The 23,382-nt window shown below is 41.3% G+C and overlaps 1 protein-coding gene across 2 annotated transcripts in view; it reads right to left on the bottom strand.

Moving 5' to 3' along the window:
* si:ch211-51h4.2 (uncharacterized) overlaps positions 1–23,084 on the bottom strand; it is an 84,570-nt gene extending 61,486 nt beyond the window's left edge. The window contains exons 1-5 of one of the 2 annotated variants that reach the window (XM_019256464.2): positions 22,713–23,084; positions 18,594–18,635; positions 17,830–17,903; positions 16,998–17,066; positions 16,420–16,528 (exon numbers count right to left, since the gene is read on the bottom strand). In XM_019256464.2, coding sequence (XP_019112009.1) covers positions 16,420–16,528; positions 16,998–17,066; positions 17,830–17,903; positions 18,594–18,635; positions 22,713–22,869 — 451 coding nt within the window. In that variant the 5' untranslated portion in view covers positions 22,870–23,084. The remainder of the gene's footprint in view (positions 1–16,419; positions 16,529–16,997; positions 17,067–17,829; positions 17,904–18,593; positions 18,636–22,712) is intronic. The other variant, XM_019256465.2, reaches the window with a different exon arrangement.
* Between the last annotated feature and the right edge of the window lie 298 nt (positions 23,085–23,382).

Raw genomic sequence — 23,382 nt, 5'->3', positions numbered from 1 at the left:
TGAACTAAGATGACTACCAAATAATGTTAGAGCTGTTGCAACAGGTTCTTTCGGGTAACCCAGGAAGTCTGTTGCTTCTCTTCTTGATTTGAGCCCCATGCATGCTGCATGGACAGGCAGACAGCTTCCAGAACACAACCATACAGCCAATCATAATTATACTGTTTGTCTGTATACTGTTAATAACTTTGATGTAAGTGGTCCTGGCACTGTGTACATTAAACACAATAATCTAACAAGCATAATATATTATTGACAAACAAGTAGTTAGTTAGTTAGTTAAATAAATGGTGGTGCAAAAGTCTATTATATAAAAGTAGATGTTAAATTCCTGCTCAGCGTGCTCAAAACATGCAGCTTTTGTGGGTAAGAGGTGTTTTTGTCTGATTCAATTAGAATGATAATGAATGTTTAACAGCAAACACTGAAATCTGTAATGTATGTAAAAGCATTGGTGAAAGACGATTTAGATCTTTTCCTTAAATAAAAGTATTAATACAGTACTTGTATACTGCAATCCTAGTCTGTCACAAGTTAAAGTCCTACATTCAAAGTTTACTACATGTATCAGCAAAGAGTACATAAAGTATGAAACGTATCTTTACTCATGTATAAATGCATAAGATAAATTCTGATGTTTTAATGTAGCTGGTTGAGGCATTGCTAACTTCCACTACCTACATAATGTCGAGCAGTTTAATCTACAATAATGAATCACATTTTATAATCTGACCATTGGTTTTATATGTAAAATATTCATCTGTAAAGTAACTTATAGCTATGTAGTTAAATGAACTATTTACTTTAGTAACAAATCTTTATCAATGAGTCTTCAGAGTGAACTGACTTCACTGAATCGTCATCACTGACACAAATTACACATTTTCACAGTGCAGCTCCACTCACTAGTGACTGAGCACTGTGTTTTCAGCTCCGACGTGATTCATGATTAAAAGTCAGCAAAAGGCATAAAACTTCAACATATTTCCATAACTCTGTTTTCAATAAGGCTGCTGAAATACTAACCTCATTAGCAGTGTATACAATAGTTTGATACAAAACTGAATGTCACAGCTTGGACTAGAAACACACTGAATGCACTCTGAACTAAGGATAGTCAAAATCAGCACTAAACTGTGCTTTCAGCCTGCATGAACACTGATGTGTTCACTGACTGACTTACATTCTGAAGTGCACTGGATCGGGGATGTGAGTACAATGCACTGTAGTTACAATAAGTACAAGAGTGGCACCTCACAATGTGCACTACTAATATGGAAATTCTAGGCAAGTGTCACGATTCAGGCAGGGTAACCAGGAACACAAGGAATGCTCAAATGCAGACTCAGTGGCTGATCTGGTGCATATCAATGGTTTATTTTCACTTAATGTACAAGAGCTTAGGGACTGTCAGGTAGGCTCAGTTCAAAATAAAGTCTATGCAACAGGTCTAATCAAACAAAGTAGCAGATGTATGTTAAGCCACCTTGACATACATTTGCCAGCCAACATGCCTGACTGCCGATGTCAGGACTATACAATGACAGTCAGTAGTTTAAAGTGGCTTTAAACCATGGTCCCAGAGCTGCCAACTCACACGTTTTCGCCATGTGACACACGTTTTTGCCTTATGAGGGGCCGTCAGGGACATTATTCAGAAATACCTCTCACACACACTACTGAAATATTACGCTCTTACACACACTAGTGAAACGCTCTTACACACACTAGTGAAACGCTCTCACACACACTAGTGAAATATTACGCTCTTACACACACTAGTGAAATGCTCTCACACACACTACTGAAATGCTCTCACACACACTAGTGAAATGCTCTCACACACACTACTGAAATGCTCTCACACACACACTACTGAAATGCTCTCACACACACTACTGAAACGCTCTCACACACACTACTGAGATTTCAGTGAAACCGGAAGGCATTTCAGTGAAACCGGAAGCGCGGCAGCTTCTGTAAGTCCACTGGAAAGCTCCTCCTGGTGCGACATCTGCAACCCAACGATGCTGCGCTCCCTCTTACAACCCGCCTTCCGGTTTAAGTGAAATGCCTTCCGGTTACACTGAAATGCCTTCCGGTTACACTGAAATGCCTTCCGGTTTCACTGAAATCTCAGTAGTGTGTGTGAGAGCATTTCAGTAGTGTGTGTGAGAGCATTTCACTAGTGTGTGTAAGAGCGTAATATTTCAGTAGTGTGTGTGAGAGCGTTTCACTAGTGTGTGTAAGAGCGTTTCACTAGTGTGTGTAAGAGCGTAATATTTCAGTAGTGTGTGTGAGAGCGTTTCACTAGTGTGTGTGAGAGCGTTTCACTAGTGTGTGTAAGAGCGTAATATTTCAGTAGTGTGTGTGAGAGGTATTTCTGAATAATGTCCCTGACGGCCCCTCATATTGCCTGCCTTCACACGCTCTCACGCCACACATCCATTTCTTACGCCTCCCAAAAAAATCCAATCTGGGCAGAGACGCGTTCGTTCTTTTTTAAAACTCTGCGAGGGTAGGTGGCTCTGATAAGCGCAAGTGGCCAGTGTAACCCACCCTGAGTTCAGCGGATTACTGTTTCCTGCGTTTCCTGTCCCGAGTAGACGCTAGTCGGAGGAGGATAAAGCAACCGCGCAGTGGAACATTACAGAAGCACATTGCATTCACTGGATAAAAAAAATTAGACACCTTATCTTGAGATCAGGATCTCGTAATTACGAGATCAGAAAAGGTGCCTCATTGGCCACTGCACTTCAGTAAAGTTATAAAGATATTGGCACTTCCGGGATCAATAACTCTTCTCTTAAGTGAAATGTTGTTAAAACACAAAACACGCACATTTTCAACCATAGTAAGACAGACAACGAGCTACAACCTAATGTTCATCAAAACGAGCCATCCTCGGAGCCACACTAACAACATTAGTGTTTACTAGGACTTTTCATAATTTCTGGGAATTTTTATTAGGAATATTAATCAATAACGTCAATATGATACAGTACTGCGGTAACGCTATCTACACTTTAAAATCTAGTGCCCGACTACATCGGTTTGTATTGTAAAGCGTGTGAGCGGCTAAGGTTGACAATATGCGTGTTTTGTGTTTTAACAACGTTTCAATTAAGAGTTATTGTTCCCGGTGTGCCAATATCTTTCTAACTTTACCGAAGTGCAGTGGCCAATGAGGCACCTTTCCTTATCTCGTAATTAAGAGGTGTCTAATTTTTTTTTATCCAGTGAATGCAATGCGCTTCCGTAGAACATCAATCGCTGAAGAAAATAAAAATATTCTCCATTCTGAGAAGAAAAGAACAAGGTATGTTACTGTTACATGAATGTCCTATCATCTATTAAGTAGTCTACGAGCACCAAAACCAGATATAGCCTGACATTAGATGGCACCCTGTCCTCGATAATAGTTACAAAGATGGCCAACCTGGAACCCTGTTTCAGATGGGAGCCCCCCACTGAGGTCATCAAGGCCTCCAAGAAGGCCACAGGAAAGTACAATATTGCCCACAAATCCTAGCCTGTCAATGTTATTTTTATGTTCTTCTGATCCATTTATTTATGATGTTTTGCATGATGTGTAAGCTCAGTATTTGTTTTTCTGTGGGCTTTCAATTTCTCCCTAACTAATGTTGTGTCATTTTTTTGTTAAACATAAATCTGAGTGCTCTTACGAATACATTTATTAATTAAATGGATTAAGTTTGAGTGAAGTATTGGTTGAATACCACTGATTGTCAATGAATACCTTGGTCAAATCTTAAACAAAAGTCTATAATTTAATAAGGCGATATTGAGGTACATACAGTACACTCACGGGCACAACAGTGGTTTTCTGGTTTATGAATATTTAGCTCAAGTTTAGAAGGCCCTACAAGTTATGATCAGAAGAACATATAATCAGAATAAAGTATTACAGTGGTCCCTCGTTTATATATAACTCGTTCTAAAAATAACCCGCAATAAACGAAATCCGCGAAGTAAGTTTTACAATTATTATACATGTTTTAAGGCCGTAAAACCCCTAACCACACACTTTTATACACCTTTTTACAGGCATTTTGTACAGTACTCCCTTAGTTATTCAGGACGCAGAACACATGTGCGGTTCTCCCTTAGCCAATTTAGGACGCAGAACACAATGCGCGTTCAGCACGCTGTAAAAAAAAGCATGCAAAACTACACAAAAAAAATCTGCGAAACAGCGAGTCTGCGAAAAGTGAACCGTGTTATAGCGAGGGACGACTGTACACATTTTTAGCACAATGCAGGAAATCACATCTCCTTAAGCCAAAATTTTCTTCAGCTGTCTTTGCTTCACAGACTGTAACTAATATTGTCTATCACCTGTAGGCTGCCCCAATCAATGGCTTTTGGCTCCGCAAACCACTAGAATGCAGGGCATGACATGGGTAAAACGCATACGTGTCTGTGTGCGGGGTACAAAATTTTGGCCATCCCTTACAGAATCTCATTCCAAGGTTTTTTGAAAAGTTGGCAGCTCTGTGGTCCCATTTCATTCATGTTGACTCACAAATGACTAAATAACTCTTGAACAATAGTTTCATATAGTCTCACTTTACAGTATGCCTTTCTTAAGATGTGTAAAAATGAAAAAAGCACCAGCACTCTGCACTAAGCACAAAAAAAGATCAAACACTAATATGAACCCATGGACGCGTATTACTGAAAATGAGATATGGCAAGTTACATAGACAACAAATTAGCCATTATGCAATATAATTTTTCCTGTCAGTGGGGTAGCCCAAGCAGCTTAGCAGTGTGAGCCCAGGAAGTCATTGGTCCATATAATTATAAATCAGTTTTTAAATCATGCTTTAAACCCTTTGTGAAGCTTTCAGCATAAATTGATTTTGCTTGGAGGCCACGCTCGAGCAAACTGGACAAGTTCAAACAAAATGTTTCAAACACTCACCAATTATCCTGTCACAAGAAAAGGATCAAAGTGAAGTTTGGAAAATAAGAAGCAGGTATTCTCAGACATAACAGAGTTATGTTGTGTTTGGTTAATACACTGTATGTGTAACAGTCCATATTCTTTCAAGTGCCTCTCTTTTCATTTCTGTATGAAAAAACTGAACTAGGCGTGTGATTCAAAGATACAGCTGGTGATGGTCACATCCTGGTTTAAGTACTCATACATTCTCTGGTATTCTGCCTTTAAGGTAGTGTGAGGGGGGAAATGTGTTCACCTGACAGCATTTCCTATGTAGAAACAACGTTAAGCTCTGAAAGTCAATGGCTGTGGGTTTGTGTCTTTGTACTCAAACCTGTGAGAATAGGCAGTTACGCATGTGTGCACACATGGTGACCCATTCAGAATTGTAATGAGAGAGCTTGACACTTTATTAGCAAATAACAGGATCAGCCTGAAATAAGCCTCATCACTAATCCACCAATAATCACGGTCGAAAGGTTTTCTTCATATTGTCTGATATCCTGTGGGTCTGAACGTGTAAATACATCTGGATAGTGTTTGGCCACATGATGCTACTAATGGAGATGATAAAATTAGACAGGTGTTCAGGGGAGATTAAACTTTGACAATTACATATCAAAACATTAGCCATTTTTATTCAGAAGACTTTCAGGGAAAACGTCTTTTGTTATTCGATATATAAAGATGGCTTTGTCATGTTGGTTGCTCATTCAAACCAAGGGCGAGTGCTAGCTACAATGGTACATGAACACATACTCACACATCATACAGTATGATAAATGCGCGCCTCTGGTGACTACGTAGTGTAACTGAAGACAAAAGAGCCAGTAGCCAGAAGTGGAAGCCAGCCAAACATAATGAAGTCTAATGATCCATGGATATGATTACAATGCTGAAATTTAAATTTTTCTTTAAAGAGTTTTGGTGTATAAAAACAACTTAACACTACAGCACTAAGGGAAAACATATACATGACAGTGGCATTTTCAGATCTTTAAATACAGGATATAAAGCAAGCAGCTAAAAGAGTGCTGCAGGAATAAGTTCTGAAACCAAGATATGAATTTGCATTTTTACACACTACTACGCCCTCCCATCTGGAAGTCAGTAGGTTGTTTTTGGTTAAATGTCTTAAAATCAGTGGTTAACACAAGTGGTTTTTGAACGCGAAAGGACGAGGAATCAACGCAGATGGCGACCGCTGTGCAAATAACACCCCCAGACCCGTTCGACTTTTCAAGCCCAGCAGAATGGCCGCGGTGGATCCGCAGGCTTGAGAGGTTTCGCATCGCAACAGCTCTCGATACAAAGCAGGAAGAATATCAGGTGAATTCACTCCTGTATGCAATGGGAGATGCAGCGGATGATGTGCTAGCAGTTTTACCATTGACTGATGTAGATAAAAAGAAATACGAGGCTGTCAAAGCAGCATTTGAGCAGCACTACATCGGAAAGCACAACATTATTTTCGAGAGAGCACAGTTCAACAACAGACGTCAGCTTGACGGAGAGACTGTGGAAGCTTATATCACAGCAGTGTACAAACTTGCTGAAAATTGTGGCTTTGGAGTATTGAAAGAGGAGCTCATAAGAGACAGAATTGTAGTTGGGATAAAAGACAAAAGACTGTCTGAACAGCTACAAATGGACTCTAATCTGACACTTGCTAAAGCCATACAAAAAGTCAGACAAAGTGAAACAGTAAAGAAACAGCAGACTATACTCCACAGTGACATAATGGGGGACAACAAAGCAAACATGGACGCCATCATCAACATCAAGAAAAAAGTGAGGACACAGAAATGGCAACAAAAACAAAAGCCGCAGGGAGAGTGTGGCAGGTGTGGCCGCAAACAAAAACATTCATGGAAAGACTGCCCAGCGAGAGATGCAGAATGTCGGAAATGTGGAAAAAAAGGACATTTCGCGGCAGTATGTCGATCAGGAGGGGCAGTAGGTCTGCGTGAAGTCACAGAAATTCAGGGCGACACAGAGACTGACGACTATTATTTTCTAGGAGACATAGGAACTGAAATGTCAGAACCATGGATGGAAAGAATCCAAATAAATGGGGAGAGTCTTGAGTTCAAGCTAGACTGTGGGGCAGATGTAACATCAATACCGGAGAGACTGTACAAGCCAGAGAGAGACGGGAAACTACAGGAGCCAAAAAAGAGACTGCTAGGGCCAGGCAGATACCCACTTAAAGTAAAGGGCTGTTTCAAAGCAAACATGGCAGCAAAAGGGCGCACCACCTCTCAATATATCTACATAGTGTCAGGACTAGAACATGCACTTCTAAGTAGACCAGCACTAATAGCGTTAAAGCTTGTAGAGAGAGTAGATGCTGTCGTGGAAACAGAGACAGAATTTAGAGCAGCCTATCCAGATGTTTTCCAGGGACTAGGCAAGTTAAAAGAGCCTTATCACATAGAGCTTGACCAAGGTGCCACACCAGTGGCTCTCTCAGCACCCAGAAGGGTCCCTTTGCCCCTCAGAGACGCAGTCAGGGCAGAGTTAAACAGAATGGAAGACATGGGAGTTATCTCTAAGGTCACAGAGCCGACTGAATGGTGCTCAGGAATGGTTCTCGTTCCCAAACCAGGAAAGAAACCACCAAGGATCTGTGTGGATCTCACACCCCTGAATTCAGTCGTGAAAAGAGAGCGTCACATTCTTCCAGCTGTGGATCAAACATTGGCAATGATGAAAAATGCCAAAGTTTTCACCAAACTTGATGCTCGATTTGGATTTTGGCAGATTCCTCTCACACCACAATCACGGGCCCTCACAACCTTCATCACTCCTTTCGGGAGATACCAATTCAACCGACTCCCTTTTGGTATTGCATCCGCTCCAGAACATTTTCAGAGGAGAATGTCACAGATGTTGGAGGGTTGCGATGGAGTGCTCTGTCATGCGGATGACATCCTTGTGTATGGCAGGGACAGGCAGGAGCATGACCAAAGACTGCATTGTGTGCTTAAGAAGGTATGACAGGAGGGTCTCACGTTGAATGAGAAATGTGAATTTGCAAGAGAAGAAGTCATGTTCGTGGACCACAAAGTCTCTGCAAAGGGCATCGGGCCTGACCCGCATAAAGTCAAGGCTATCCAACAGTTGCCACAGCCCACGTGTGTGGAGGACGTGCGGCGTCTCTTGGGCATGGCAAATTACCTTGCCAAATTCTTGCCGCAGTTGGCCACAATAACCACACCACTAAAAGAACTGCAGAAAGAGAGGAACGAATGGACATGGGCAGAGCCTCAGGAAACAGCCTTCAAAAGACTGAAACAAATACTGAGTTCACCAGATGTGTTGGCCCAGTATTCCAACACGGCTGAGACAAAGGTTGCTGCAGATGCATCGCCATACGGCTTGGGAGCCGCCCTCACCCAGCAACAGGCTGACGGCTCATGGCGACCAGTGACATACATTTCGAGAGGATTAACAGACACAGAGAAGCGCTACGTACAAATAGAAAAAGAGGCGTTGGCAGTTACATGGGCATGTGAGAGACTTGCATCTTACCTGCTAGGTCTGCATTTCACACTACATACCGATCATAAGCCATTGGTTCCACTGTTGAGCACAAGAGGATTAGATGACCTCCCGCCGCGGATCCTGAGATTTCGTCTGCGTCTGCTGCGGTTCTCCTACACCATCGCCCATGTTCCAGGGAAGCAACTCATCACAGCAGATGGAGGGTCCGCCTACAGCAGGAGATCTACAGCTGGAGAAAGAGGTTGAAGTTTTTGTGGACTGTGTGCTGTCTTCTCTCCCAGCTACAGAGAAAAAGCTGGAGGAGATCAAAAAGGCACAGAAAGAAGATAAAGTGTGTACAGAGGTAACAGAATACTGTCTTACAGGGTGGCCAGAGCACTGTGAGGCTAACCCACACATCAACCCATATTGGCGGGACAGAGCGGATCTCCACATCGCTCACGGCCTCCTTATGAAAGGAGAGAGACTTGTTATTCCACCCCCCTTAAGAGCAGATGTGCTACAGCGGCTGCACGAAGGACACCAGGGGATCTCAAAATGCAGAGCAAGAGCGAAAGAATCCGTCTGGTGGCCTGGCAATTCGGCCCAGATAGGACAAATGGTGGAAAAGTGCGACCTATGTCAGAAACACAGATCACAGCTCAAAGAACCACTGATGCCTATGCCCCTGCCGGACCGGCCGTGGCAGAAAGTTGGTATGGATCTATTCGAGTGGTCCAAGAGAGATTACCTGCTGGTCATAGACTATTTCTCAAGATACATTGAGATAGCAGAGCTCAAAAGCACTTCGGCTGAGGTGACAATCAGGGCTATCAAAGATTCTTTTCGCCAGGCACGGGACTGCAGAGTATGTTATAAACGACATGGGCGCAGTTTTCATCATCAAGTGTTCAGAGAGTTTGCAAAAAGAGAACAATTTCATGCACATCACGAGCAGCCCCCGCTACCCTCAGGCGAACGGGGAGGCAGAACGTGCTGTTCGGACCATCAAGACTTGTGGAAAAAAGACAGTGATTACAGTAGAGCACTTCTGGCCTACAGGTCCACCCCACTGGGGCATGGGTTCTCACAGCACAGCGGCTGATGGGGAGAAACCTGCGTACATCTTACCTACAGCACCCAATCAACACAAGCTGGATCCTAATGGCCAGACCTGCAGGCTTTTTCGCATGAAGGAGAGAAGAGGAAGGCATAGGCAAGGCAAAAAACTACAAAACCTGAGACAAACCCTCAAGACCTCAAAACCAAAACCGAGACCGAAAAACCAAAAAACAACCCAACCCACTCCAAGGTCAAATAAGCTAGATGGTGGTACCACGACTGAGAAAACACAGGAGCAGTCGTTCGGATCAGCCAGCACTCAAGGGTCTTATATGGTGGAGACTACAGAGAGGCTCCTCAGGAGAATCAGAGTCCCCTCCGACCGTTAAACCAGAAGTGGTCGGGTGACAAAGCGCCTGACAAACTGGACTTGGTGAATAAAGTGAACAATAAGGTGTGTGTGTCCCAAGGAAAGAAAGTTATTTGGGATGTTACAGTTCATAAGTTTGGAGTTAAACCACAAGATATGCTAAGGTTAAAATGTAAAAGGAAAAAAAATGATAATACGTGGTTTTCAGTTTTAGTTCATAAGTAAAACAAAGAAGTTGAACAACAGTTTATTTGAATGGAGAAAGAGTTTTAGCTATAAAGGGGAGGGGGTAGTAAGTAGGACTACAATACCCAGAATCAGGAATGGTGTCATGTCTACCTGGTTCAGAGTAAAGAGTTACGTCTTGAAGCCACAACGACGGTGTCCGGTGTTATTATTATACAGTTTGTTAAATACAAATACAATAATAAAAAGTGGCTAAAATGAGACAACAGAGTTGTCCTGGGACTTCAAATGTCATCACAACGATCACTTCAAGTTTGTGGTGGTGAGGACTGTCAAGGTGACCAACCGTGTAGTTCGCTATTACCCTAACATTAGATTTTTTACTCATGCTGGTATTCATTTGTGAAGATCTTGCTAAACAAAGTGTATACATATCCGTGCTTTGCGGGAACGTATTGTGGTCACCTACTTCCGGTTTATCGGTGTTGTTGCCACGGTGCTCTCTGCTCTGCTCACCTGAACAGATTTTTGTGCTTTCCTCCATCAACAGTCAGCGACTATGCTACTTATCTCTCTGCACTATCCTTTGACTTGTTTCTGTCTGGCACGAACACAGGTCTCTCTTAAATCTCAGTAACACCACTATCTGCTAAGTTTCATCACCAGTTTCTGTTAGCCACATCTAACTAGTACCTAGCCAAACTATAGCAGTAGGCGCTACTAACTCTGCAATCTGTGCCTGCTCTCTCTGGCTCTCCTCCTCACACTCCCTCCTCTCCTGCTCTCTCCCTGTCCTGTGGTGCCACAATGTTCAGTTACTCGCGCTCCTCCTTTAGTGATAACAGTACTTGTAATAAGTGTAGTTTTATTTGTGTAGCTCCGTGGAGGCGAGGGTCAGTGAGTTAGAGGCATGGTAACCGACACCACCGAACAGTCAGTAGGCTCAGATAGTTAGCCAGTCCACTGTATAGCCGGTGCGGTAACCGCCACAGGTAGTTCACTAGCCGTCCCCCGTAGTTCCCCCCGAGCAGCCGGGAGGCTGGGTGACTGTTCGAGAGGAATAGCCAGCCCCAAACTGAAAACCCACCCGGTACAAACAAAACCAACCACCCCCTCACACAAACACCCAACCACCCACACCAAACCACCAACAACCCACCACCACCCCCCCCACCAACCCAACACCACCCCCAAACCCCACCACCCCCCCCCCACCCACACCCCCCCCCCACCCACCACACAAAACCACCACAACCCACCCCAACCCCCCACAACACAAACCCAACCCACACAACCCCAAAAAAACCACCCCACCACCACCCCCCCCACACCAACCCACCAAACCCCCCCCCACCACCCACCCCACCCACCAACCCCCACCCCACTTTCAACAGATTTTTCCTTCCCGCGCACGACACACCACACAAACCCGCTGGAGAGCCTGGAACGTCTGGTCATTGGCAGCTTCTCCATAGTCCGAAACTGTAAGGAGCGAAACACAAGACTTACCAAAGAACCGGGGGGGGCTCTGGTGACTGGGGCCATAGTTAAATGCATCCCGCCGGGAACAGAGCGGGCGACACTCGAATCTTTTTGAAACTGCTGGCTAAAGATAAGCGTAAATACAGTAAGATTGTTATTCATCACGTCGGGCGGCGGTAATGACACCCGATTGCGCCTGCTCGGAGGTCACTAAAATTAATGTTTTATCGGTGTGTGAAACGCCAAAACGATGTCGGACTCCTAGTTTTCTCCGTCCCCTCCCCAATGTGACAGTGATGACATGTTTAGCCGCATGTCGTCATTTCACCGCTGGCTGTCGAGGTGGTGTCCAGCAAACGATGTGGGCTTCATAGACAATTGGACACCTTTCTGGGGAAAACTGGTCTGATTAGGAGAGACGGCATCCATCCCACTTGGATGGAGCAGCTCTCATATCTAGAAATATGGCCAAGTTTATTGGCTGACCAAAATCATTGACACCCAGAGTTGAGCAGGTGCAGGCTGCAGTCTACACGCTCTTGCGCCTCCATTAGAGCAGTTGCCCACCAGTCCTTAGTATAGAGACTGTGTCTGTCCCTGTCCACCTACATTATTAAAGATAAAACAAACAGAAGAGGAGTTCATCAAAACACTTAATAAAAATTAAATCAACATCTCCAACAGTCCAAAAAAGAGAATTAAATGTGGACTCCTGAATATCAGGTCTTTGTCATCTAAGCTGTTTTAGTCAATGAATTAATATCTGATTATGATATTGATTTGTTCTGTCCCACTGAAACCTGGCTGCAGGAGGATGAATATGTTAGCTTAAATGAATCCACTCCTCCGAGTCATTATAATACTCATGTCCTCGAAGTACTGGTCGAGGTGGTGGAGTTGGAGCCATATTTGACCAAGTCTATTAATAAATCCTAAACCTAAACTAAATTATAATTAATTTGAAAGTCTGTTCTTAGCCTCACTCACCCAACCTGGAAAACATCGCAGCCAATTTTATTGTTACAGTATATCGGAGCTCCTGGTCCTATTCTGAATTTTTATCTGAATTTGCAGAATTTGCATTAGGCTTGATCCTTAAAACAGATAAAGTAATTATTGTAGGTGATTTTAACATTCATGTGGACAACCACAATGATAGTCTTAGTACTGCGTTTATCTCTTTATTAGACTCAATTGGCTTTTGTCAAAGTGTAAATAAACCGACTCATTGTCTGAATCACACCACTGATCTTGTTCTTTCATATGGCATTGAAATTGATAATCTAATAGTCTTTCCACAGAATCCTCTTCTGTCTGACCATTTTTTAATAACCTTTGAGTTCACTACCGGACTATAAGCCTTTGTGTAGAAACTCTTACAGCAGATGTTTATCTGATAGTGCTGTAGGCAAATTTAAGGAAGTGATTCCTTCAGCATTGAATTCAATGCCATGTCTAACTGTAACAGAGGACTTGTCTGCTTTCTTTAGCCCTCACAAATAGACCATCTTGTGATAGTATTACAGGCTCATTACGGACAACTCTAGACTCTATTGCACACCTCTGAAAAAGAAGACAATTAAACAAAGAAGGCTAGCACCATGGTATAGCCAGCAGACTCGTAAATTAAAGCAAGAGCACGTAAATCGAACGCAAAGGCGTTCCACTAAACTGGAAGAATCTCATCTAGTCTGGCAAGATAACTCAAAACATACAGGAAGGCTCTCCGTAATGCCAGAGCAGCCTACTACTCTTCATTAAGGAGAATAAGAACAACCCAGGTTTCTCGTCACAGCACTGTAGCCAGGCTAACAGAGAATCACAGCTCTACTGAACCATCTATTCCTTTAGGTCTAAGTAGCAATGACTTCATGAGCTTCTTTAATGATAAGATTATAACTATTAGAGACAAAATTAATCACCTCTTGCCCTCAACAGGCATTGATCTGCATTCTGATACAGCAAGTTTGGAAACAGCTGTAAAACCTGATATTTTTCTCCCATCGACCTTCATCAAATAACTTTAATCATTTCGCAGCTAAGCCGTCAACCTGTCTTTAGACCCATCCCAACCAGGCTGCTCAAGGATGGTTTTACCTCTAGGTTCATTCTTTATTGGATACGATTAACTGTCTTTATTATCAGGATATGTACCACAGTCCTTTAAGGTAGCTGTAATTAAACCTCTTCTTAAAAAGCCCACTCTAGACCCAGAGGTCTTAGCAAATTACCGATATCAAACCTTCCCTTTCTGTCTAAGATACTTGAGAAAGCTGTAGCTAATCAGTGTGTGACTTTCTCCATCAATAGTCTATTTGAGATTTTCAGTCAGGATTTAGAGTGCATCATAGCACAGAGACGCATTAGTCAAAGTACAAATGACCCTAATGGCATCAGACAAAGGACTCATCTCTGTACTTGTCCTGTTAGATCTTAGTGGCTGCATTTGACACCATTGACCATCAAATTCTTTTACAGAGACTAGAACATCAAATTGGCATCAAAGGAACCGCCCTAAGCTGGTTTAAATCGTATTTCTTAGATCGATCTCAGTTTGTTCACGTCAATGATGAATCCTCCATGCATACCAAAGTTTGTCATGGAGTCCCACAAGGTTCTGTACTAGGACCACTTCTATTTAGTTTAATACATGCTTCCTTTAGGGAACAATTAGGAATCACTCTATCAATTTTCATTGTTATGCTGACGACACCCAATTATATTTATCGATCAAGCCTGATGCAACCAATCCGTTAACTAAACTGCCTTAAGGATATAAAAAGTTGGATGACGTACAATTTTTTTATGTTAAATTCAGACAAAACTGAAGTTCTTCTAATTGGACCCAAACACCTCAGAAACTCTCTTTCTAGAGACTTCGTTACTTTAGATGGGATCACCCTGGCCTCCAGCTCCAGCTCTTGAAGATGCAGTCACAACCCTCTCTTTCACTTTCACTCTCTCCTTCTTTCTTTCTTTCTTTCTTTCTTTCTTTCTTTCTTTCTTTCTTTCTTTCTTCTCTCTCTCTCCTCTCTCTCTCTCTCCCTCTCCCTCTCTCTCTCCATCTGTGGACATGTCTCATAATGCATGTTTACTAACCAAACTCCCCGGATGGTCTGTGCTTTGTCGTCCAGCAGGTTCTCGTGGATCGTGGCTGCTGCTGTGATCCTGCACGACGTCCACTACGCATTTTATTACTGTCATTATTACTACCATATCTGCTACTGTGGTCATTTTATCATTCATTGTAATTCATTGTCATTTTATCAGTCATTGTAATTGTACAATATGTTTGTGTTGATTTGTCCTGTACACGTGACATCCATTGCACGTCTGTCCGTCCTGGGAGAGGGATCCCTCCTCTGTGGCTCTTCCTGAGGTTTCTTCCACATTTTTTCCCTGTTATAAAGGTTTTTTGTGGGCAAGTTTTTCCTCACTCGAACCGAGGGTCTAAGGACAGAGGGTGTCACTCCCTGTACAGATTGTAAAGCCCTCTGAGGCAAATGTATTTTGTGACTTTGGGCTATACAAATAAAATTGATTTGATTTGATTTTTGATTAACCTTTTTTTTCTGCAATATTCACACATCTAATGTGTGTAGGTGATGCTAACTTCCAGGTCTTCCCTGCAGGTCTCTATAAAAACTAAACAAAAGGCGTATTTTTTATGGTAAAATTCTGGCAACCACAGCTGCCAGTTCTTTACCGTAAAAACATCAGTTTTCTTTTTACAATGTAGGTTAAATCATTGTTATGGTACCAACACTTTCTGCATCTCCTCACATTAAAACCATGCCAGGGAAGAAGAGAGGAATTATGTCCAGACTAACACTGGCTAAAAAAACACTAAAGAAGAAGAGCTGACTACAGATCGGATCAGAGCTGAGGAAATCTACTTCTCTACTTCTCTTATTTTAGTGCTGTCTGTATATTATGAACTAATATATAGACAGGGACACAACTTTGGCGACTTGCCATCACTGTCTCTTCTGGTTTATGTTTTAAAATGATGCTTTTATATTAGATTTTTTTCCTTTAACAAATGAGGCTTCAGGGTGTGTGTATCTCACCAAGAGAGACCTGTTTGATTAATATCTCACTACGCAAGCAGTGATCCGAAACATCTAGTTAACAGATCAATACAATTTAAATTAGCCTTGTACCGATGCTGCAGGTTATGGTGCAAAGTGATGTAATTCAATGCGAAATATTGCAACAGTGAGGGCATTTGAAATATGTAACTTGAGTTATAGTTTTGAAATAAATCCTAATGCCTACTTAGAAAAAAACGATGCAAACAATTTGGAATCTGTGTTGCTTCCATGTGAGTGCAGGTGTGTGATTCGCTGTACTAAAGGCTATTTGGATCAAATAAATGTAAATGCTGAGTGACAGGAAATCCAGGTGAGTGGAAAAGTAGCTTCAATTTAATTCCAATGCTCAGGAGACATAGAATAAAGACAGACATGTGCTGTGCACTACAGTCTTCTTTATCAGGTATTTATCAGACCAATTACATGGAGTTATCTGTGTAATCCACAAATCAATCAAGTTCTTACCATGCAGGTTACTGTTATGAAGACAATTAACTTATTTTAATAATAAAATAAGGTCCAGCATATAATATTTAGGTGGCTCTATGTGACAGAAATTGAATATAATATTCATAACTATGTTTTCATGAATATATAATCACCTGAAAATCTTTTTTGTGCATTTCACCACCACCCAAGTTTGTCCTCTCTGTCAGGAAGGTGAGGCAGTTGCAAGCAGCAATTACACCCCTAGCTGCCACTGAATCCTACACTTCGCCCCTTTAATTCAGTACTTAGGAAGTAAATGAAATGAATAAATGGTTTCTTACCTGCATTCTCTTCTGCATTTTCACTCTCATCATCCTCATCCTCGTCCTCTGTTGGGACTGGATTTTCCACGCCGACCTGATCCATCACAATACACTCTGCAACACCAGTCTAAAGAGAGATCAATCCAAGTTATGAAATTCAGAACTGTTCTCCCTGTTATCTGTCAACATGTATTACTAATGTCCATGAGTTTTTAAATGATGAGCTAAATGAATCAATCCTAAGAATAAGTTCAGCTGTCAGCAGCACATAATATAAACTGTATACTTCTAAAATAGTCCTCTTCCACAGCAGACACTGCAGTGTGCTAAATGTGTTTGTACTAAATGTGTTTGTCACATATTTTTTGCAAACTTCACACAGACTCTTTCACACATTCATTGTGCTCATCCAAAAGAAATTGAGGATGACATCCAAGTTGAAGAAGTGGTATTTCATTTTCTGCTTTTATTTCCAATAATTTACTGCTCTATATCATCTTTCAAGTTTTAATTCACTGCTGAATGTTTTCCAATAGTTTCTACTTTTGTAAAGTTGCATGTCAGAGGTCTGCTGCATGGTTTGTTTAGTTGCTTACCTTTAGAGATTCCAGCTGCACCACCTGACATTTCTGAAGAAGTTCCACAAACAGGTAGATAAGCAAGGCCTGCATAACAGAGCATGGAAATGTATATTTTTGTTCTTTAAACAGGTGTAACAGCAGGACACAGGGAGTGAGTACAGTACTGCAACTAAAATTATACTGTGTATCAGGGTTGTTTGAGATTAACTTTGTCTTACCTGGGAAGTGAGAGGTAGGTGGCAACAACAGTGGGCAATGTCAGAACACTGCATTTAAGTGGGCAGTCTTTGCAGTTCATACAGGAACGCATACTTTGCTTTATGTGTATTCATAAAGTTTGGGAAAAAAGGTTTGTACCGGAAGTAGATACACTCACATCCTGTTTGATCTGATCCCAATTTAATAAACCGTAATCCAACTAATCTCTTCATCTAGTTCTCAGTCTCAAAAAATTGTTGTCTTCTGTTGTCTTATCACATATTACTTTCCTTAGTTTCTCATCAAGAAAATGCCTTCATACCAATTTATTATATAAGTTATGCCAAATCTTTGGCCACATACACCAGTATTTCAAGACTGTTTGCTCACTGTGTGCATGAGTCTTTTCTTTTCTCTTCAGGTGACTGATCTGACAAAGCCACCTAAACCTCCTCCAGACACAGAGGTGGTGTAACCTTTGTCCAGGAAATGGTACTTCATCTCGACTGCTTTCTCACTGTAGTCTTTGTTAGTGAGAGGATCTCATTTTGGAGACTTATTTGTGCTAATTTAGCATTATCTTGAATTTCCGCAAACCATGCCAGATTTACAAGAAAATGAGGTTCCATTCAGGCCATGTGTTGCTTACCTGGACAAAGAAGCCAACAAGAAAGGAGAAGAGGAAAGGCACCAGTCCAGAATGGGATATTGTCACCGGAAGACCTAGAAATTGAAATAATGTTCAACACTTTCTGAATTTGATTCCCACCATTCAGTAGATTAGAATACATGTGCTAGAGAATGTCTGACTTATTGTGAGCATATCTACCTGCCTGTCTATCACTGTCACTGCTCGTCTTTCTCTTGCACAGACACTCCTTTCCACTCAGACTCAAACTCACCATAAAATTTTATGGATAGTGCTGATTTCAATATGAGATTTAAGTGATTGAAGTATTAACTTGGAAGGGCTCCACCTTTGTGGAACTACATGAAGACCCTGCTGAAAACAAAGTAGTTAAATGTAATGTCCCATGTAATTTCCACCTCTACAAAAATCTCTCTGGTGTTAACTACACTTCATAAACCACAGTTAAATTTGCTCTGCCAATGAAAGCTAAGAGATAGACAGAGCCTTAATTATAGTGCAAATGAACTGATATTATAAAAAAGGAAGTCTAGTAGAAAAAACAAACATGTTCCATCCATATTAGTTTAGTGAAACAAGCCTATACACACCTGTATACCTGTAACCTGTCACAATTCAGTACAACCATTCTAAATTGTGAAGAAGGATCATGTTTAACTGAGACTGTGTGAGAAAGAAGTTCACTCTCCAATAAATGCTCAGGATGTAGTATGTGTTGACTTTTGTCATTTTTGAATCTAAAGTAAGAAAATAGAAGTACTCACCTAAGATTCCAGTTCCCAATATTGTTGCAATGGTCAAGAAATCTAGGAAGACAAACAGAGCTTTGTGAGATCAAAGTGACCTGAAAGTCATACAATTAAGACTTCTTAACTTCTTAAAACAAATATCTGTACAGAAACAAGTTGTCAGCTACTACTGCTACTCCTCAGACAAGACAAGCATGCAAAAGTCTTAAAAGTGGAAGTGTCCATAATGTCTCTGCTCAGGACTGACACAGCTGCAACATGCTGATCCCACAAAGCCATTGCCTTGCAAGTCACAAGTAGGTCTCAAAGGCTTGGCTATAAAATCCTTTCAAAACAGGAAAGTCCCAAGACAAGTTCTAATTCTAAACTTTGTGTTTCAAGTCATTGTCTCTTGTCTTTGGGAAGGAAATCGAGTCATATAATCTAGTCAAAAAGTCCAAGTGAGTCATTGGCATTAAAGTCAAAGTAGAGTTGTAAGTCTGTAAGTCTTCTTTGATCCCCAGATCATATACTTGCTGTGTGTAAGTAATGGTAACCCTACATTCATTTTTAAGGCTGTGTCAAAACTACAAACTGATATTGACTGAAACTTGAATTTGCAGGTCAGGAACAGTTCAGAACAGCAGATATTTGCAATGGAAAGTCTACTGTCTACTGGCAGCACAAACTTAAATAACTTTAGTACCAGCCGTGATATCTCAGCTGAGCTTTCACTGTAACTGGTCCCCCTCTACTGCTCCATCTGCTTTTTCAATTTACTCACAGTTGTAGAACGAAATACATTTCTCAAAACTGCATGCATCATCTCTGAGATCCTTCATTCTCACACAGCCAACTTGTCCTACCTCACTGCTTTGACTCTGAGATTCAACACCAACATTATAGCAAATAACCCTGACCACCCACTGTACTTTGCCCACCTTGAAACTACTCCCCTCCAGCAGCAGATATCAACATACCCTGAGAAATCAAAAGATGATAAAATGGGTTGCTACCATATGCCATACACACCTTCAATGCCCCATCATTACCACTAACTTACAACTAGAATGATGTTGTGCAAACTGTGTACTGTTATGTGCTGCAGTCTGTAAGTTTGTAGTTGTTGTCACTGTCCAGTTTTGGCGTCTGGGTCATCATCATGGTGTTTTCATGTTTTCTGATGTTCTTTAACAATCGTGTGCTATTCTTTCCTATGGAATAATAAAGGTCTAAAAAACTTGGGTCAAGTTGCATTTGATGTGATTGATACTACAACTTGAAATATATGTTTCAAGTAAATGAAACATGTGGCATGAAGTAAATGTAAGAGTTAAATGAGAAGACCCCCTTGTCTTTGGCTTTGACAACAACAAAATATAGAATATAGAGAATATAGGTTGCAGGCTGCTATCCATCAATTTTTATGCCTGTGGTACACTAATGTCATGCCTTTAAGTCAGTAACAGAGTCTGAAAACAACAAAAGGCTTACATATTTCCAAAAAGTCCATTCACTGTAAGGCAGCTGTGAGACCCAATATTATAATAACAATAAATATCATCAACCAGCCCCTCTGTCAGCACAGGTTCATAGTTGTATTGAACAGGCGGGTCACTTCTCTGTCGCATTCAAATCCATCACTTGCACTCCATGGACCTCCCATCATCACTAGAAATAAGCTGTCATTTTAAATCAACCTCATCGTTTTTCATGATTCTCTTATCAATCCGTCTCTGTGCTCTCCACCAGCCCTCTGAAGATGGCTTAGGGACATATGGCGTCAGTAATTAGACATCATCATAATGTTTTTCAGATTGCCTGTGTTCACACAGCTGCCGAGGCATGTAATACAATGACTCAATAACTTGTGTCACAGACAAACAGGATTGTAAGAGTGAGACAGGAACATGGACAAAGTGACCTTAATAGACTTTTAATGGCATTTTGCTTTTGACTGCTCAACTGTCTGTCTATTGTCTTGAGGCATGTTACAGTCTGGCGCTTGTGAGTTAGTAAGTTTGACATCATCACATAATATAGTTTACATCAGAAAGTAGCTAAAATAATCTCAGAATATTTGATGCCACAAATATGAAAAAAAGGGTTCACTTCCCAAAATCCAATTTCTGACTAATGAAGCCATCAACTTTTTCCCCCTTAAAATGTGAAATGGACAATGTCCCCTGCCACGTGTCTCACCACTAGTCACTTATTTATACCTGTCAGTGAGGAGTTTCATCAGCATGGTTTAAGTCATGATGACCCACTGAGCCTGGTGTGACATGAAGCGCCAATTTAGTTTCTGTGAAATGTGAGTGAATCATCGGTGGGTGTGAGTCACCTGTCACAAAAAAATACCAAACAGTTGCTAGTTTGATCCTCTAAAATGTGAGACTTTGCTGCATCTCTTCCTTTGCTGACACCATGCTGAATATCTTTGATGTTATGACACCAGTTTAAAGGTACAGTGTGCAGGATTTAGTTGCATCTAGTCTGTTCTGGGCTAATGCAGAAACAACAAAACACAGTATTTCAAGGACCTGCTCCCACTGTACATATAAAAGGTTCATTTTCAAGTGACAAAAACAAAATTATTTTCAGGTCATGAAATCATAGTTATGAATACAGTATGATATTTCATGTCTGCTTTTCCTGAAAAAAAGTGCCCAATCTTACACACTGGGGCTTAAAATAAGTTGGGAAATCACACAAAAATGTTATGCAAATGTTATTCAATTACATAACATTTTTCAGTTGAAATAATTTAATACAATTACAAAATAAATTCAATTAAAGTCAACATTTCATTTTTTTTGAGTGCATGATGGCATTTTGTACCTACTGTCATATTAACTGGGAAAGACAGAGTCGTCATTTTACTTGTCTGCTTCTTGTTGGTCTTGGAGCTCATGACGGCTAGCAATAAAGCACAGGTGATACTAATAACATTAACAATGTTCTATTTATGTGTCCTCGTAAGTAATGACAGTGAACTAGCATAAACAATACAATGACCCTGAAACCGACGCAGATTAATGGAGTTCAGCCATCAGCCTTTTTTTATTTTTTTTATTTACACCTGTGCTTTTCCTACTGTGACGTGTCAAAATGTCTTCTGTGAAAAGGCCAAAACATGCATCATTGTGCTGATCAGCTACAGCTGCAGCATAAAGTAAGGTAGCTGAGTTGGTTGTAAACTACTTAATGCTGTCTGGGAAAACAAAAAAAAGGTCTGCTGTCTACTAATGGTCACTGAACAGCATTACTAGGGCAAACGGAGTCGGAGTTCTTTGCTCAAGGGCACTTCAACAGCAGACTTTAAGCATTCAGTTGACGACTTTCATTCCTGCACAGTCCCACATATTATCATATAATCAAAAAATGTCCAATGTGCACCAATGAGCCTACTATTTCTTTAAAAAAAGCTCTATTGTTGCCTACACATCCCACCTACTGACAGGTACCATGGTAACAAGTTAATCAGTGTTATTCACTTCACCCATTAGTGGTTTGAATGTTAAGGCTGATATCAGATATTTCATCAAAGCACAATATTTTCTACAAAAAATGACTTGTAAAGCTACTTCATTCTTGTTTCTCCTTTAACCATTAACATTTAATATATTTTAAACAAATAACCCAGGAGTAAGCTAAGTGGCTTGTTAAAGAACATTCAAATGTAATGTTATTTTGCTCATTAGCAAACATTCCTGTGTGCCTCGAGTGGCACTTTAAACGAATGTCAACTTTTTGAAATAGTTCCTTCAACAGCAAACACAAACGGAACGTTACATTTTGAGTTCATAAGCACTACTCGGTTCATCACATTCATGCCGAATGAAATGGTGAATCCGAATGAGTCGTTTTAGAACATATTCTGCTAGGTAGGATATCTTTATTGCAGTATGAACAGGGTTTTTTTTATTTATTTATTTCCCGCTGTTTCTCCATATTTGTCCTCGCGAGCGTTATATCCCTGTCCACCCCCTCTTTAACACGTTAAACAGAGGCTCGCTTCTTCATAAACATACTCCTGTTGTGAGAAATGTCACTCATAGCGTGGCAGCAAAATGTTTCAGTATTTTCTGACCGGGCTTGTGTGGCCTGTACCGGTGTTTGGCTCTAAACGTCGTGATGTGTGTCGGTACTCACAGCACTGCAGGTAAATAAACCGCAACTTCCAGTGTCTATCCTGGTTTTTCCGCGTAATTTTGATGGACAGTGTGCTGAAACTGTTGTCGGGGATGGGACAGGGGCTTGTTTGGGTTCTTATCTCCTCTGCATCGGTCGCCATCATTCTCAGTACCATATCTTTCCCCCATCCCCACACGGCTCTCGCTCCCTCTCTCTATCCTCCTCTCCCGCCCCTCTCTATGTCGCGACGCGTGAACGCGCACGGTCCTCCGGATGCTGCACGCGCCCGGTGATGCTCCCTGTGCTCACGCAGCTTCAGCAGGTTCGATGGAAACTATCTCAAAACAGATGATGGGAATAAAAAAACTGAGCACATGGACAGCGAGCTGTCTCCTGGGTCACATGCTGCGTCCACAGCTACAAATTATACAGCGACTTCTATTCCCCAAAGCAGAAAGTACAGCTGTGAAACAAAGGGTTTTGCTGTTTAAGGTTCTTTGAGGCTACTGAAAGCAAAAAAAAAAAAAAAAGTTCTTTAAGTCACAGCTGCAGCACGTTAGGTTCTTTGAAGAACCTTTGAAGAACCTTTTTAAGTCAGCTTTTCAGTACTGTGACGGAAGTGGGTGCTATAACCTATTGACTAACTCCTGCTGTGTGTAGAAATGGTTATTGTGGTGCCATTTGTAAA

The sequence above is a fragment of the Larimichthys crocea genome, chromosome XVII, assembly GCF_000972845.2.
Source record: "Larimichthys crocea isolate SSNF chromosome XVII, L_crocea_2.0, whole genome shotgun sequence".
In the NCBI taxonomy this organism is placed as follows: Eukaryota; Metazoa; Chordata; class Actinopteri; family Sciaenidae; genus Larimichthys; species Larimichthys crocea.
The sequence above is the reverse complement of the archived record's forward strand: the minus strand, read 5'-3'. Positions and strand labels throughout refer to the sequence as shown.